Source organism: Periplaneta americana, chromosome 11 (assembly GCF_040183065.1).
Source record: "Periplaneta americana isolate PAMFEO1 chromosome 11, P.americana_PAMFEO1_priV1, whole genome shotgun sequence".
In the NCBI taxonomy this organism is placed as follows: Eukaryota; Metazoa; Arthropoda; class Insecta; order Blattodea; family Blattidae; genus Periplaneta; species Periplaneta americana.
In genome coordinates, this window is record NC_091127.1 from 108,532,025 (window position 1) to 108,550,594 (window position 18,570).

The following is an 18,570-nucleotide window of genomic DNA, read 5'->3' on the forward strand; positions in this document are numbered from 1 at the left end:
TGTCCCCTAAGGCCACAAAATTTGATACAATCAATATTTTTAAAAATAATTTCACGATTTTTTCTCACTTCTTGATTATGTTTGAGAATGTTTGTTCTGTTTGTTTCATTTAATTGCGCACCAATATTAGTTTTGCCTAACATAGCCAATGAAACAATATTTTTAAGATGAGATTGCGAAGATTCGTGTTTAATTTTTAGGGGCAAATGTCCTAAATCTGTCACACCACTCCTAATCTATGCAGTATCACCACCGAAGAGGAGGCAACCACAAATGCTCAGAGTAAATTTCGTTGTTATACTTCCTTACATATATGCACTATTTCGGCTGGATGAAGCTTGATTAAGATTTAAGTTGGGTAACGAACGACCCTTCAATTTCACTTCATTACATCAATTTTCTCCGCAAGGGAAAGTTGAGAAAAATAAAATTAATATTCTGTAATTCACACATACTCATGCTTGCACATTTGCACTGGTTAAGTTACTGTACTAAAACGTCACACCAAAGCAACACTCAGATATACTCATAGTCAACAATTTTCTAAAACTGGAAAAGAAGTGTCTTTCGTATGTTACGTGCTATATCAAAAGGATTATACTCGTGCAATTATTTTGAGTTAAGGCAAATATTAGATTTTGCTGGAGACTGGATATATACGTAATAATAAGGCAAAAGAGAATATTAATTTCGTTATATTAACTCGATAAGATTCTACAGGTATGTGAAGAGAAAATAAAAATTTTGTCATTAAGTTTCATGGGAATAGAGAATCCATTTGACGTAGCATTACAATAGCGGTGTGAGAGGGGAGGAAAGATCTTGCCTTGTCGCCTAGCTCTGCAAGCCACTGCAGCGAAATATGGGTTTTAAACAGCGGCAGTTTCCCTCTGCTTCCCTTCGCCTCTCTACCCCCTGACCAAGCAAGACATACTCTCTACGAGCTGTCCCACCCTGCAGATCCCAGGACGACTTTGAATGCAGTGTCAATTCCAGTACAGTCGACGCGCAAAAAGATTATGCATAAGATAATAGTACATATTCCCGGCCAGATGAAATATAAAAAAAATTTACCAGTAAAATCTGTAACAATTCTTCTACAAATTAAAATAAATATTATTTTTATTTTCCTGTCAAAGCAGGGAGTACTGTAGCTCCTTAGCCCCTGCTCTCAGATCATCAATGTTCCTGGGTTTCTGTGAATAGACAATGTCTTTAACAAAACCCTACACGAAGAAGTCAGGAGGGGTTAGATCTGGGGAGTTTGGGGACCAAGCCAAGAGATAGCTGCTTCTCGTACTGGGTTTCGCCTGCGATTTCCTGCATGTTTTTTTTTTTATTTAACACAGAATCTGTTTCTACAAATGTTCGACACCGCAACATTATGGAATCGTATTTAGGTACACTATGCACACCATACTCACGTCGAAATTCCCTTTGAACTCTTTCAACACTCTCAAATTATGCATATCAAAGAACACAGTGTGCCCGCTGTTGATTTGTAGTAGCTATTTTAGTCATATACGATTTTCATTTGTCCTTTAAGATTATGGATGGTTGATTGTCATATGGAAACTCCCATTTTTTAATCATAATATAACCAGCAAGCACTGCCATCGTGATCTAGACCAGGCCGTAATGCAGGTTGTGTGACGTCATTCGATGAGTCGGGCTTTTCTATTTGAGTATACGGAGCTGAGAGAAAGATATTACTTTATAGCGTGTCGGCGCTCAATTTTATTTAGTGTAATGTGTGTATAAGACCCCTTCACACTTCTTATTGCACAATATGTTGCAGAAATAATTACAAAACTGTGTTATTTTAATGTGAACGGAGTTTAACATGGTAACATAACCTGGTTGCATCAACATTTTAAGTTTGGAATGGAAGCTATTTTGAGATTTAATAAAGAAGAATTATTTATATTGTGATTTTAATTTAGCACGTCTACCTTCCTTACTTGTAGGTACAAAATTTACCACAGTCCCTCCTATGAAATTAGTGTATGTACAGTTGTGTGTTAATCTGGTAGGTTAGATAAATACAATTCATTACAACCCAGTAAAGTAGGGAACAAATAAATAATACAATTAAATTTTTATTCAATGTAATATGTACATAAGTTCCATTTATGTGTTGCATAATGTGGCAGGAATAATAAATAAAACTGTGTTATTTTTATGTGAAGAGAATTTACCATGTTAACATAACCTATCTGCGTCAACATTTTAGGCTTAAGTTGAGAACGAAAACGGTTTTGAGATTTAATAAAGAAGAATATATTTTTAGGATAAACTTCAGAACACGGTTACCGTCCTTACTTATAGGTAGAAAATTCACCACAGTCCCTCATATGAAATGTACATACGTTATATTACTTAGTAGCGCTGAGGTATAGTTCCGGTAATTTCTGAACTGAAAACAGTTGAATTTATTTTTTGTGGAGATGCATTTGATCCTATAAGCAAGGCATATTAAAATCCTGAACGAACCGAACTAATTTGTATATGCAAATGTATGAATACGAAGGGAACTACCTCAGCGCTAGTTTAGCCCTAGTAACATATTAAACTAATCAGACTTCAGACTGGAGTACCGTCTGAAACGAATAAATACAATTGAAGTGTAGACAAATTGCATTTATAAGTTATACGTAGCGTTATGCTTAATTATAATGCATAATTGCGAATATGGAAATAAGGCAAGTACTGATAGAATAAACATAACCTATAACTTCAACACATTAAAATATGCGTGCGATGCAACTGAAAATTGTTGAAACGTGCATAAATGAATGTGCAAGAATTTCGTAATGAAGCATGAGTGCTTTATTTCAACTAATTACAATTCTAGATACTGTAACAGTAATGAAAACTATAGGGTATAATTTTTCGTAATATACTATATGTATCTCGTTTTTAGTTCAAATTGTGTATATTATCAAACGTCGTATTATTTACTCGTATAATGTAGGTTATTCACAAATAAAAAGGGCGCAATAATTTAAATTTAATAAGACAAATACGTTAAACTAACAATAATGGATTAGACAAGAGTAACATCGGTAACACTGCACTTCGGCCTAATCACAACTTACTTTACATGCCAGTCAGTGTTTCACTTTCACGTATATATTATTACACATATTTAGCCTACTGTTTATAAGACCAAAATTTCACTTAACCACATAAGGGCGCAATATTTAATCGAAATAAAGGCAGGTATTACACATACGAACTTTGCCTGCAACGTAATTTTCACACCAAAAATAATATTATACCTTAAATTGCAAGTAAATTATGTCTCAAGTGTCTCACAATCACTGTTTAAAATTTTACTGACGCAATTACACTGCATTTCAGAGAAATATATGTTATTCTTCATGCACTGCAACTAATTCATATGGTTGAAAGACCGCCTTTCGCGATCAGCTGTTAAGCGAGTCACGTGGTCTGCCTTACGGCCTGTATTAGATCACGATGGCAGTGCCAGCAAGAAATGTTTCCTACTATCATAATAGCTTTACAATAAATTAATATTATCCATAACCAAACGGATCAGATTGTAGTTTCATATCAATGTATGAAGCCTTTTAAATACATTTTCACTTTTGCCTCTTATGGTACAGTCCCGGATATAAAAAATTAAAAAATGCAGTATTATAAAGAAAATTATATACAGTATCTGCTCTCAAGAGTATCACAGTATCACAAATCTTGTCCCAAATGAAAGCTAAAAGATCAGTTTTGTTTGATAATTTTTAGACATTTTAATTTTTATATTTTTATTTTGCATTTTTATTACACTTCTATTTTTAACTTATTCTTTAATTTGCAAATTGACAATTTCCTCTTATCATGTACAGTGTGAGAATATGCCCTGAAAATTTTATTCAATTATCTATAATTTACTTTAATTAATTTATTAGGTTATTTTACGACTCTGTATCAACATCTTAGGTTATTTAGCGTCTGAATGATATGAAGGTGATAATGCCGGTGAAATGAGTCCGGGGTCCAACACCGATAGTTATCCAGTATTTGCTCATATTGGGTTGAGGGAAACCCCGAAAAAAAGCTCAACTAGGTAACTAGCCCCGACCGGGACTCGAACCCGGGCCACCTGGTTTCGCGGCCAGACTCACTAACCGTTATTCCACAGGTGTGGACAAATATCTATATATTTCTGATATATTAGTACACATTAAATATCGAAAAATGTAAAATAAACAAACTCCGAGTATTCAACGGAGAAATTTGAGTACGGAGTAAAGGGACTGGAGCGCAGCGGCTATTTAAAAATGGCGTAAAAGCAATTTTCTTCCTATCGACCTTGAAATTTCGCTCAAATGAAGTCCAATACTATGAAGTAGTTTTAGGCTAAAAATAAAAGAAATGTTAATTTTGACATATTTGGTCATTCCTGTAGGAACTTCTCCTTAACATCGTGCGGTACATATTTCCTGAATTTGACGGGAAACATGTATGTCATTTGCAGTCGATTTATTTGGCAACAACACATAAACCAATGGTACATGATGATCATTTTCGTATTCATGAATGCTGAATAGCTGGCAAAAGAATGCAGTGCAATATTCGAATGTACAATCTACGTATATATTTTTTTACTCAAAAAGAAATATCAAGTTAGTGTTGCATGAAAAAATTATTACGTTACTCACAATGTCATTAAGAAGCAAAAATTCTTCCTTCCTGTTAGACTTAGGAGATACAGCACGAAATGCTTCGTGTAGCCTACGTCAGCTCTACTTTTTGGCATGGTGACATAACACTTCTCTTTAAGTTACACAAGTTCCGACGAATATGTGAGCTGTCAATAGTATTTATTTTCCTCCTCGCATTCAGAAATTTCTCTAAGTATCACTTTCGTAGATTTCTCTTAAAGTAATGCATCATCTTCTCTTAATTTTCTTTTAAGATTATTGATTACACACTATTTGATAAGTTCTGATCGCGTTCGTGATTATGTTCTAAATTTGATTTTTGTAAGTCAGTGTTATAATCTGACTCGCTATACGTTGCATATATTTTACGGTAACACGCTTTATTTACACCACATCTGCACCAACCATCTTTACTTTTATGTTTCAGTCGGAATTTGTAGCCGTCAACGATGAGACGTTTCCCGTTTTGACTCACCATTTCAGAAACCGTCACGTCTATGGGTGCGACAACTATACCTGTTTTTTTTTTAATATGGGACATGGCATTAGCGCTACGAACGGAAAAACAACTGAATGTCACATAGCGGGGTAGGCCTGTTGCTATGATAACAACGGTTGGTTGAGTTGCTGAAGTAACAGTTATCACGTGGTGAGTGCTCAGTAGCTCTGTTGGCGACATTTATTGTGCCACAATGTTAGCATTGATACGTTTCGTCTTTCATTCTCTGTAGATTTTTGTAATGATTTTTTTACCTTCGCGTAAATTATCAATGAATGTTTTAACGTCAGCCATCAAACGTCAATCCAATCAGCTGACAGCGTGATAGTCCATATTGGCAACATACGCTGTAGTTTCAAGCTCTGCTGCGTAACTGTCATGTCCTATCTTTAAAAAATAGGTATAAGAGAGTTTAGACCAGTGAGCTCACTGGTTTAGACACAAGTGAAAGACTGATTAGTGGCCTTTATTCTGATCTATTTTATTATGATATAGAACAGTTGTTACCAACCTACTATAGATAGATTGGATATCGATAGAACTCCCTCAATTTTGTTTACCGTATTACTCCTGGCGCAATCTACAAATCTAGGTGGCATAGTTTACAAATCTTCGTGCCGCACTCTACATAGGCTTATCTAATTTTCACTCAATTACAAAATATGGGTTAACCGTGGAGCACATTACATACACTCGTCTATTTTTACTATTGCAGATTATGAAAAAATGAGGGGATGAGAGGAAGGTGTAGAGTGTTCGTGCATTGACAAAGGAAAACGAGAGTACCGCGAGAAAACCCTTATCCAATGTCTGTTTTGTCCACCATAAATTACTTCACGACCTGATCGTGGATCGAACCCGGGCCCTATATATGCGATGGATGGGTTTTCCGGATTATCTGGATTCTCGGTCATTCTGATCGTGCACGGATAAACGGGGTATCACTGCATCATTTTTAGGAAGGGGGAGTGAGAAATTTAAAATACCTCACTTAAGAAATGATGGAAATTCAAGGGCTCGTATTTTAAGCTACCTACCCACTTTTCTATCTCCACGTCACAATTATGTATCAACTTAATTAAAAAAGTATTACTAGGCTATGAATATGTGAAGAAAAGGTTTATGTAGGCTCATTGGTCATACAAATTAAATTCTTGTTACATGCAGATAGACTCCTCACAAATTTATGGGAAGGATGAATGGACTCGACATGCACTCCGTTGCTTCAGAGGTGGAAAACTTACAATGAGAGTCATCAATGATGAAGATTACCCTCCATACCTGGATGACGTACCAGACATCGATATGTGGTATCCTCCGGTTAGTAACAAATGGCAAATACAAATAAAGAGGCTTTTAAGTTGTGGTTAAAAAGGAATATTTAGAGCAGGTATGCTCAAAATTGTAAAAGCACCGATTACACGGATGATGTTGCACTGCATGACACACACAGTGAACGGACTGGGCTCCGCAACTGCATTGCAATGTACATTGCAGCACCGCTCGTGGCATAGTTCTGACACTCTTACAAATACGGATAATAAACTGAATTTGAAAAAGGACTAAGTATACACTGTAAATTCAGTTATTACATTATTTATCATATTTAATATAGTTAATAATAATAATAATAGTTTTATTTTCCCTGGCAGAGTTAAGGCCATCAGGCCTTTTCTTCCACTCAACCAGGATCAAATATGATATTATTATATCATAGATCAGGCCTGCACAAGGTTTGCACTCTCCGAGCCGGCTCACAGCTCATGAGCGGAATGCAGATACTAGCTGCGCTCTGTATAAGGTTGGACTGGAAGAAGGGGTGCATCTCGTACAAAATAAACACAAAAGGAAGTATTATTACGAGTGCTTATGAAATGAATTCCCGTTCAGTGTTTGCAAAACTATCTTGGACTATTATTAATTAATAAAGAAATATTTATTTTACGGAAGTAATAGAAATTCTATAGTTACTTAAACGTACAATATCATTTTGTTATATTTTTATTTATCACTACATCAAAACGAGGTTTTATGCTGTTGGCAGCTGAAAGGAACAGTAGCCTACTGATCGTAATGAAACATCAGTTACAGATGTTCGATGTCTGCCTTTATTAAAGTTGATTATAGAAAACAGTTGCTCACAAATATAAATGTTGAGCCAAACATAGCAATCATTTTCACAGCCAGCCTGTGGATATTGTTGCTAATGTTTAGTCTTGTAAAACTCAACCAGGTTAGCATTATTATTCAAACGACCTTTAGCCCTTAGGCCACATTGAAGATCAATAAGTTCGAGGTGTAAATCGTTAAATGTTATGTACCGTCTTTTAGATTCCTCCATACTGTACTGTAGCAGTAGGTAAGCAACGTGAAACAGTTACTGAGAATAGGCCTACACACTGCACTCCACTAGATAACTGAGTGGTCGTTTCCCTCTCCTCTACCTATAGCAAGTGTCATTCTGACGTATCTTTCTCTCCGTTTCGGCGAGCGGTAAATACCGCTCTCCCGCTCCGAAGGAGCGCGCGCTCGTTGAGCGCTGTTTGTGCAGACCTGTCATAGATAATGATATTTTCATATTCCACCATACATTGCGGTCTATTCAACTTGTGCATTCTTTTCTGCAAGTAATCGGAAACCTATTTCCATCGAATTTACTGCTCAGAAGATGTTCATCTGTTAATGGGGATCTATGTTTGGATTTAACAACCTTCATTCTCGAAAATAATTGTTCGCACACTTATGTCGAGGCGAAGGTAGCTAACATAGTGACAGCGAATAAGCTCATCTTGGGATATTTCGTTTTATTCTTTTATTAATAATTCTATGCTTAAGTTATATTCTCTGCATTTAGTTCTGAATTCTACGTTACTCTGTAAATCAATTAACTTGTCCTGGAATTGCACTCTCACGGATTGTACTAAATTTATTATGAAAGGATTAATAAAAAGATTAATAACTCTCTCCATACGTCTAAAATCACTAAATCTATGTTCTGTGAAATTAAATTTGAGCTGTTCCAGTAGATTACAGAGATATAATTAACTATATTTTGTTCAGGTACCATACATCTCTTTACAAGTTCACCATTTGTGAAGGGTTTTAGTGCCTTCGCTAATACCCAACATACTACATAACTTGCATTACATAACATAACATAACATAACATAACATAACATAACATAACATAACATAACATAACATAACATAACATAACATAACATAACGATGTAATCACGACACGCGCTTTGGTCACCGCTGATCTAGATTGTGAACGTTTGTTTGCGCACTTTTTCCTGTAGTGTACTCCAGAGACAACAGTAAAAGGATGAAGTTCAGGAGATCGTGGAGGCCACACATTGTTCGTAATCATTCTGTCTTTAATCTCATCACGAATTGCCTGTAAAGAAATACTAACGACATTAGCCGTTGCAGAATTATGTTCAAAGAAGCCGAAATTACGCTCCCTTCCAGTTAGTTGATTGAGAAAAAGGTAATGTAGGCCTACCTATCGGCAAGGCTTGAAATGGACCGAAACGGAAATTCAGGAACCTTACCGTTTCGTCTCGTAAAAATGGCTGTTATTGTGCATTTCATTACTTTTCAATTAAGTGTGAGTTAAACCGTTAAAAATACTGATAACGGCATTGTCGGCACTGCTTTATTTATTACAGCATTCATATACGCTCAATTTGTAAAACCTTTGCGAGTCACCGGTGTAGTTCAATCGGCTGAGGCGCTTGCCTGCTAATCAGGAGCTAAGCTCGGGCTTAGGTTCGATTACTTGGTTGGGTTTTTCCGAGTTTTTCTTCAACTGTGCGGCGAATGTCAAGTAATCTATAGCTAATCCTCGGCTTCATCTCAACAAATACCATCTCGCTATCTATTTTTTTCTACTTTAGTAGGTTATTTTACGACGCTTTATCGACATCTTAGGTTATTTAGCGTCTGAATGAGATGAAGGTGATAATGCCGGTGAAATGAGTCCGATGTCCAGCACCGATAGTTACCCAGCATTTGCTCGTAATGAGTTTTGACGGAAAAACCTCAACCAGGTAACTTGTCCGACCGGGAATCGAACCCGAGCCGTCTGGTTTCGCGGCTAGATGCGCTAACCCTTACTCCATAGGTGTGGACACTATCTCGCTATCACCAATTCTATCAACGCTGAATAATATAGTAGTTGATATAGCGTCGTTAAATAGCCAACTACAAAAAGAAAATACCCTTGCAGCATGCCTTTGATACGTTTGATTCTGCATCGTGTATCGTTGAGGTTTTGAATAATAGAGCGGCGTTAATAAAATTAAAAGGATCGAAATTCAGCAACATTTTGTCACACCATATCGAGATAATGATCACATAGACAACGAGTCGAATTTCTTCTTGTTTGAACTGCGCCTGAGTATTTATTTCAAAGATTTTACGAAACAAAATTGCATTCATAAATGTAGGGCCGGATATCATTTTCTTTCGCTAGTAATAATATATTCGTGGAAGTACTGTAAGTTATTAAAGAGGTGTGCATTTTATTCAATACCGTTATATATTTTTTCCGACTGATTGAAGTTACTACCGTTCGTGGTTTCCGTCTATGTAACTAATACGATAAAGGAATGAAAATTTCCCAAGATATGTCCAACATTTTTGTAGGCTTATTAATAGATGTACACCCTTTGACACAGAAATTGGTCGCTGATCAGAGACCAAGTCCCACCTCAGAATAGCTCGGGAATCATCGTTTGCGCTGTGTCTACACGCGTGCGTTTCACATAGGGCAGGGGTCATCAGCTCGACTATCTGTCCGTGCTCCACCGCGTCCGTCGATGCCGTGCGGTTTAGAGAGCGGAGAAGTGGTTTCAGCAATGCCGTGTCATAATTTGACACACTCACAAAATATGACTCTGGCAGTACAAACTGATTTTTGTATATTATTATTATTATTATTATTATTATTATTAAACTTACTGTTATTGTTATCATTATAGTAGGCCCTAGTATTAGTGCTGGTGACATTTTATTATACATTTGTGCCAGTACAGGTACAGATATATCACCGCGCTCTCATGGTTAACAACATGTCGGCATCATACAATAACGTGCGGTGTGCTTTTAAAACACAATTTTGCCGACCGATTGTCGCTCTGTAGGTTTCACTCTAAGCGTCACGTTGTCACGTCTACTTCCTCGATAAGAATAAACACTAGTCTGTTATATTGTTAAATGGCTATTATTATTATTATTATTATTATTATTATTATTATTATTATTATTATTATTATTATTATTATTATTATTATTATTTCATATACGAGTACGTTGACATTCTTAACTCTTAATAATAATTCTTTAATAATAATTTTTAATCACATACCTTGATGTTCGTCCTCAGCACAAGACATTGCAACCTCGGTTTTAGTCCACGTGGATTAGACAAGTAGGTGTCATTTAATAATGGAAGCAGCTTATTGGTTGCAATATTGAAATTGAGGCGAGTGACTGGAGCGGCGACATAAGAAATTGAAAACAATAATGCAATTAAATTTCAAAGACCTGCCGAATGTTATGCACGAGGTCGCTCAAAGACCTGCCGAATGTTATTTATACCGGTAACATAAATGTTTTGTAGCAATTTCCTATATCATATTATTATTATTATTATTGTTATTACTATTATTATCATTCTTCTTATTAGTACTGATTTATTGTTATTGTTGTTGAATCATAGCAGTATTATAGCCGCGACGCTGTTATTCCCGGCGTGGCTCCTCCTCTTTGCTTACGTCTTAGGAAGTCAAGGCTCTATAAAGTCTAGGTAGTATCGTTCGCCATTTTTGTTCTTTCGTTGTCGAGCTACCAGACGAGGGATCTATTTGCCACACCGTTAAACATTATCATGTCGTAGCTCCTATGATAATAAATCAAACGCACTCTAATTCAGCATATAATTGAGCGGTAAATAACGTCCTCGTGTGCTCTCTGCGAACGCCAACGAAAGAGCCAAAATGGCGGGCGATTATATATTAAGTATTTATCCAGCCTTAGGAAATGCTTTACATCTTCATCAGCGAATCACAAGACGCACACGTTTAAATGTAGCCGACCTGCAACGTGATTGGCTGCCGGAAATTAGAGCGACGGGACTCTTATAGTGCTGGTGACTTTTATTACATATTTTTAGAGTAATTAGATACAACAATTTCTACCTACAGTACCGGTACATGTATTTTATAACACAAATTGTTCTGTAGAAATTTCATTATTATTATTGTCATTATTATTACAAACGAAGTGCTGGAGCACGTATGAAGGTGTTTTATTTTCCTTTTCTGAAAATAACATTTAATGAAACTATTGATACCAAAAGTAAACATTCCTTCACAAGCTCTCCTTCACTGAAGGGCCACAGGTTTTCCTATTTGCAGTGCAATCTTGTAACTGGCTCGAATAGCAAATTCACTTAGATGTACATATTTCTGTGAAAATAAATTAATACAGTAACATTATAATGTCAATGAAATATCCAGTACGAATAAAAGGTATTGTGTGCTTAATAAAAATATTGTCTAAACTAATTAGGATTTATCGTGAAATAAAAATGTAATATATACCTACTTACATCCTCTAACATTACTTTTTAAGCTCTTTAAGTATCGCTATCCTTTTCTGGCAAAATATTTTGCGTATTAGTTAGCATGAAAAGTCGATTAATGTCGCTGCATTTTAATTAAAATATTTTAGCGAGATTCAATATACCGTCAACCAGGTATACTTTACACAAGGGGGGTAACTACACATTTCTAGAAAAATGTTTAGAAGGCAGCACATTACAGACAATGTGTAGCAACTCTGTGGAACTGATTCTATGTGACAACAGCACATAATTATGTGTGGTAGACTGAAGTGTGTGTCATTATTAAAAGTGTTATACACCATTTTTTCTAGAAATGTGTAAAGTTACCCCCATTGTGTAAAGTATACCCGGTCGAAGGTATTTTGCCTTATTGTTATATTCAATAATTGAATAGGCTTTTCCCCACGAATGGTTGAAGCCTATTGGTGTTGATGTCTATTTTTATTTGTGTCGTCCTCCATTGCAAACACTTTCCCGAGTAGGATGCATATTAAAAGTTATTCCACCTGAAGTTCACTGCGTATTTCGCCATTTTCCTCTTCATTGCCCTGAACGCTTCTCTCGCCCCTTCAAACTGTCGAGCAAGCTTGTTCCGAGCTGATGATCCCTGACATAGAGAGATTCGAAGCCGGTCTTTGTAACGAGAAGAAAGAGCTCTATCACTAAGTCATAGGGCTTCATAGGGAGTATGTCGTCGTTTTGTGACATACAGATACGTCACTGTTACGACTGATTTCATCCTCGGATCTCGATGCTTAATATTTCCCCGTGTGAATCTCGCGTGAATCCGAATGACAAATTTACGCTACAAGACAACAACCATTTTCCATGTCAAAGGGTGTACATGTATATAGGAAAATATTTCATGGTAGTACTCTGCGTCATCTCACTGGTCATCAGGGTGTGAATTAAGTTTTCTGATGAGAAGGGGATGGAATCCTAGGTAGAGAATACCATACATAAAATTATTATTATCCTCATTCGATACGGTTCGTTGGTTGCACTGAGTTACTTGTCTTGCATCTTGATTATAATAATAATTATATACATGAGCAGGCTTAAGATAAGATGTGTAATTCCTAAGTTATTGATTGTTGTCAGCTTGTCAATGATGATAATACATCAATATTATTTTCTTTGCTTACTTTATACTGTACTTTATAAATTATACCCGTATTAAAACAATTATATTTTGTGAGGGAGGATAGAAGTTATCCCTGACAGAGATGTTAATATGAATTTATCAGAGGAGGATAACTTTCCAACAGGGGGTGAAATCCCCCTATCCCTCGTTAATTCGAACCCTGCTGGTCATTAATTCCATCATTGTCATCAACAGCACCGTGCCTATGAAAATAAGAGCGTTCTGGTTCGTGACCTCCATTTCGAGTTCTGCCTACCAGCATTTATTGTATGCAAAAGAAAAAAATGGTCCCATAATTTGTCCGCCACTAATAGAACATCAAACAAGGATTTTCTGGTCGTGAAGAGGAACTTCATGTGGGAGATCTGGTTTTTCTGTACCAGTACCACATAATATCAGTTGTTGTAATAAAGCACATTCACGAAGGTGGAATCAGGCCTCGTCTGAAAAGAAAATAAGGAATGAGACTGTCTCTCCAACATGAACACAGGTCAAAATGCAGTAGCAAAACCTGCGTCTAGAAACTGGATCGCCTTTCTTAATTCATGCGTCACTGTAACTTTATAAGATTTTAGTGTTAATAATTGTTTTGCTTTCTGAACTGGACCGTAGGAAATTTTTGTTTGTTGAGAAAGAGGCCTTGCAGGTGTTTCTAATCGAAACACAATATTGTCCAAAGTTTCCTCAGTCAGCACTCGACGTGTATGTTTCTTTGTTTTGATCTAAGTTTATTAAGAACTTTTGCTTTATTTCATTGTCGTCTAGTGACCCCTACAGTTCGCACCTATAATTATGAAACACTCTGTATATTTATCTGATAGGTTTTACTCATCTTGTCTGTGGTAATATTTGTTTAATCCTTAAATAACCTAAAAATCACATCCAAGAACAAAGACATTTCACGCAATCCAAGAAATTTCATAAATCCCCTGTCACTTTTTATATCTAATTCATAAATGTATTTTGATTGCCAGGGTGACACACCAGAAACAATGTGGAATAATCCCAAGAAAGAAGGACGGAACGTCAGTTTAAAGTGGGCTCTTGGTCACCCACATTTCAGCTCAAATCCTTGGGTATTTGTGATTGCAACAATCTGGATACGAGAGCATAATCGGGTGTGTGAAATTCTGCAGATGGAGAATCCTAATTGGGATGACGAACAGCTTTATCAAACAGCAAGACTCATCATCACAGGTAAACAAAGATCAAGACTTAATATATGATATGGTGAAGAGTGGGTAGCATGGAGAAAAATTCTCTCTGGCACCGTGACTCGAACCCGGTTTTTCAGCTCTACATGCTGATGCTTTATCCACTCACTAAGCCACACCAGATTCTAGTTCTGATGCCGGATTAAATCCTTCTCAGTTTAAGTTCTACCTCTCTATTCCTCTTAGGTGGCCTACCCTCATGTACTGTGTCACAGAATTTGTAACAGTGGCACAATATCCAACACACTATGTACAAAGGTACACTCATTACAGGTGACAAGTGGCCAGGGTCCGACGGAACAAGGTGCCATCTTGCATCACCAAGTGATTACTTACGCTTATCATATTATAGTCGGAGGCACCGATTTTGGCAGATGACCTCGATGACATTTCCAGTAGGCGAGCCAATATTGTTTGTGTAAGCTGCGAGAATGAGATGCGATAACATTCTGAGTCGTTCATATTTTCATAACAGCAGCTCATATCAATTATCCTTATTATGAAACACACCACGGTACAGTCCTACTCAAAGAATACCCTTAATAAATGTAAATGACTTCCGTTCGCAATGATTTTACAATACGTCTCCTACATTTTCTAAATTAAATTAATTCTTAATTAAAAGGAAAAAGCATTGCATTGCGCATACATATATATATATATATATATATATATATATATATATATATATATAATCCTACTCTTACCAGATCAATATATAAGATTTGTCCAGTAATAATCTAGGGATCGTCTACAGGTGGTGCGACAATTAGTTAATAAAATTACGATTCTTCTTAATAATCAAAATATAATTTGGTTAATTGGGTAAAATTGCATGCTGCGGAAGTTACATTTTTATAAGAGTATAATAAATAGGATTGTAATGGATATTACAAGGGCAATAATTTCTTCACACGCACATTGTGAATAAAACAGAGAAGAAAGCATTTTAAAATATTCGAAATCGTACAAAATATCGGAGAAACCAATTTTCCCTGCACAAATTGCACCAATTGAAAAATATAATTACCATTCACAATAAATACTGTATTTTATGGATTCTAAAAAGTTGTTTATTAATCTAGAGGTATTGGCTGATGACTATACTAAATTCCAGCACAACATTCATTCAGAATATGTAGAAATTACACTTTGGATTTTACTAAATGTATAGGCCTACTATCAAAAGGTGTTACATACCCCCTTAAATACTGTAGCTACATGTTTTACCTGTGCGATATCCGATGTTTAATTTTTTAAAATATAATTCATAGTACTGAAACTGCCATATTGAATTCGCACGTAATTTTCGTTTCGAAAACTCCTAAGATATCTAATTTAATTTTTCACCCATTTTTGTCCAACTCCACCACTTTAGGGACAAAGTCGGACTAAATAATACCTTATTCGTATTCTGTGATCGCAAAGATCCCCAGATATCGACTTTCAACGAGATCGGATGACATGAGATTTCTCACTCCCTTCTGCCTTTTCATCAGTACCTTAGGATATGATATTTAAAAAATCTAAGAATGTTTAACCAATATTGTAGAGAGTAACCTTCATTTTAAATTTTACGTCTCTAGTTAAATATAGTTTAGTGAATTTTTTAAATCGTCCACTTCTTTCTCTCTCCTTTCTGCTCGAAAGTAAAAAAAAAAAACAAGTTATTTCAAGGGAGTAGCCTACATGAAATTGAATTTTTTTACTTTCCTTATACATTTTAGAAACAATTCTGAGAGATGAGATGAGTAGTCAAACCCAATTTTATGAGTGAATCTTTGTTTTAAATTTAAAGGCTGCACTTCTGATGGTTAAAAAAAAATAAATCGGTATAATTATTTTGATCATTACTGCCTCCTATTTTCCATCCCTTAATGTTCGTATTTCGTAAAACTCAATCTTATCTATTGACTAAGGATTAACATATTTCCATATACATATATATTTCCATATATATAACAGATTATGTTTCCATTTTGTACAATATTCTGGTCACGAGACATAATCATATACTTTGTCTTTTCGGGATTTACTACCAAACCTATCGCTTTATTTGCTTCAAGTAAAATTTCCGTGTTTTCCCTAATCGTTTGTGGAGTTTTTCCTAACATATTCACGTCATCCGCAGAGACAAGAAGCTGATGTAACCCGTTCAATTCCAAACCCACTCTGTTATCCTGAACTTTCCTAATGGCATATTCTAGAGCGAAGTTAAAAAGTAAAGGTGATAGTGCATCTCCTTGCTTTAGTCCGCAGTGAATTGGAAAAGCATCAGATAGAAACTGGCCTATACGGACTCTGCTGTAAGTTTCATTGAGACACATTTTAATTAATCGAACAAGTCTCTTGGGAATACCAAAGACACATATAGACTACTGTAATATTTGTTTAGTTTTTGGAGGTGACTGTGCACAGTTCAATAGAATACTCGGGCGTGCATGTTTACTCTTATGTCCTACCCATTCCACTGCGACAGAGATAACAGCCGATCTTGCAGCGGTGAGGACTCGCTCTCCAGTTCACAATAAGAAAATCCATCTGCCAAAATCCCTGGCGCGACCTATACTATCATGTACTACTATGATATTTAAATTTGGTCACATATATTCATTATTAACGTGCTACTTCAACTTATTCATTAAAATATCGCATGAATCTCATTTTTTATGTCTGTAAATTGTCTTTTATTATCTTTCTTAGATGTCCATGTTGGACTTCCATACGAACAGAAAAAATACTTCTTGTAATTAATACTACGTAGGTAAAGGTAAAAGAGGTCACATGCCATAAAGGCACTTGGGGGGCATGGAAGTAGAGCCCCATGCTTTCCATGATCTCGGCACTAGAATGAGATGCATGGTCGGCACCACGCTCTGACTGCCTTTTACCCTCGGGAAAGACCCGGTACTCAATTTTATAGGAGGCTGAGTAAACCTCGGGGCTGTTCTGAAAGTTTGACAACGAGAAAAATCCTGTCACCACTCGAGATCAAACCCCGGACCTTCCAGTCCGTAGCCAGCTGCTCTACCAACTGAGCTACGTAGGTTTCTCTCTTTATTTTATTTTACGAAGTCTATCTCATTGTGCCATTCATGTGACTGAATTAATTTTTATGTACGATATACACTGTACCGGTACCTTTATTTGATAAATGGAACATTTCACAGCCCAAACATCTAATTTTAACAATTAGTTCTATCATTTAATTAGTTGCTTATTTATTCAGAGTCTATTTTTTAGGAGAAATGATGCATATCACCATACAGGACTACCTGCAGCACATGAGTCAATACAACCTTCGCCTGACATATGAGCCACAACTTCTACATGAAACTAGCAGGCTATACTCAAACAGGATCCATCAAGAGTTAGGCTTTATGTACCAGCTGCATTCTATGCTTCCTGACCGGATCACACTTGCCTCTAAAATTTACAATATTGATCGGTACTACTTCTCTGACAACAAGATTATTACTGACAATGGATTGAAAGCAGCGGTGACAGCCATGATTAACACAATTGCAGGAGAGGTAAGTAAAATGTTAGTCTCTAAACTCTCTGTAGGTTTCAGTGGCGAAGCTAAGATGTAAATACTGGGTAGGCTGAAAAAATCTACTTACTTTATATCTTTTTATACAGCAGATGCTTCTCGGCTTTTCCATCAAAATTTTTTGTGGCACAGATTCCACAAGAAGATGATGGGCACTCATTTTCACCCACAAAGAGAATGTATAACAATATAACTTAATAATCTCAGAGTATCCTGTTAGACAAGGATATTTCTTATACCATGAAAAGTGAAAATTGATATTCTGTCTTCCTTAAATTTGCTATTTTAATATGTAAATGTAGTGTAGATCTCCTATATTTGTAAGCTCATTTTGCTTCACACGACCAACTTGAACACGGTTTCTCTTTTAATTTTGCAAATAATATCCTCAATGTTCTCTCAGTGTGAACTATTTTACACAAAATTAGTATATAACACACACACTCATGCATGTTTGACTAAACCAACACTCAATAATGCAGGACATTTACAGGACACCAACACAGTGCAGCACATTATATCGTGGTTGAGGCTAGCCCTGCTTCCTACTAGAGAGTCATAGCAAATAGACTCCTGCCCGACCTTCCATCAAGTTTGTGAGTGCCGCTGCCTGTGAGTCAGACTGTCGCACTTGGCTACAAGGCTTCTGCCACAAGCCTCTCACACTGAACTGTGGATCCTGGAATGATTGCCAACAGTGAATTTAATATAATCGGTGTGAAACCAAGTGTTGCGATACATCGTTATTACAAACTTATACTGTTTACTAGATATAATAACTCAAATTTTTTGGACAGGCTAGCCTCAAAAGTCTCTTAAGAGTTTCGCCACTAAATTAGCT

General features: G+C 36.2%; 1 protein-coding gene across 1 annotated transcript in view; it reads left to right on the forward strand.

Moving 5' to 3' along the window:
- LOC138708540 (prostaglandin G/H synthase 2-like) overlaps positions 1 to 18,570 on the forward strand; it is a 50,543-nt gene that overhangs the window by 20,097 nt on the left and 11,876 nt on the right. Inside the window, exons 4-6 of the mRNA XM_069838654.1 lie at positions 6,352 to 6,504; positions 13,937 to 14,159; positions 17,420 to 17,709. Coding sequence (XP_069694755.1) covers positions 6,352 to 6,504; positions 13,937 to 14,159; positions 17,420 to 17,709 — 666 coding nt within the window. The remainder of the gene's footprint in view (positions 1 to 6,351; positions 6,505 to 13,936; positions 14,160 to 17,419; positions 17,710 to 18,570) is intronic.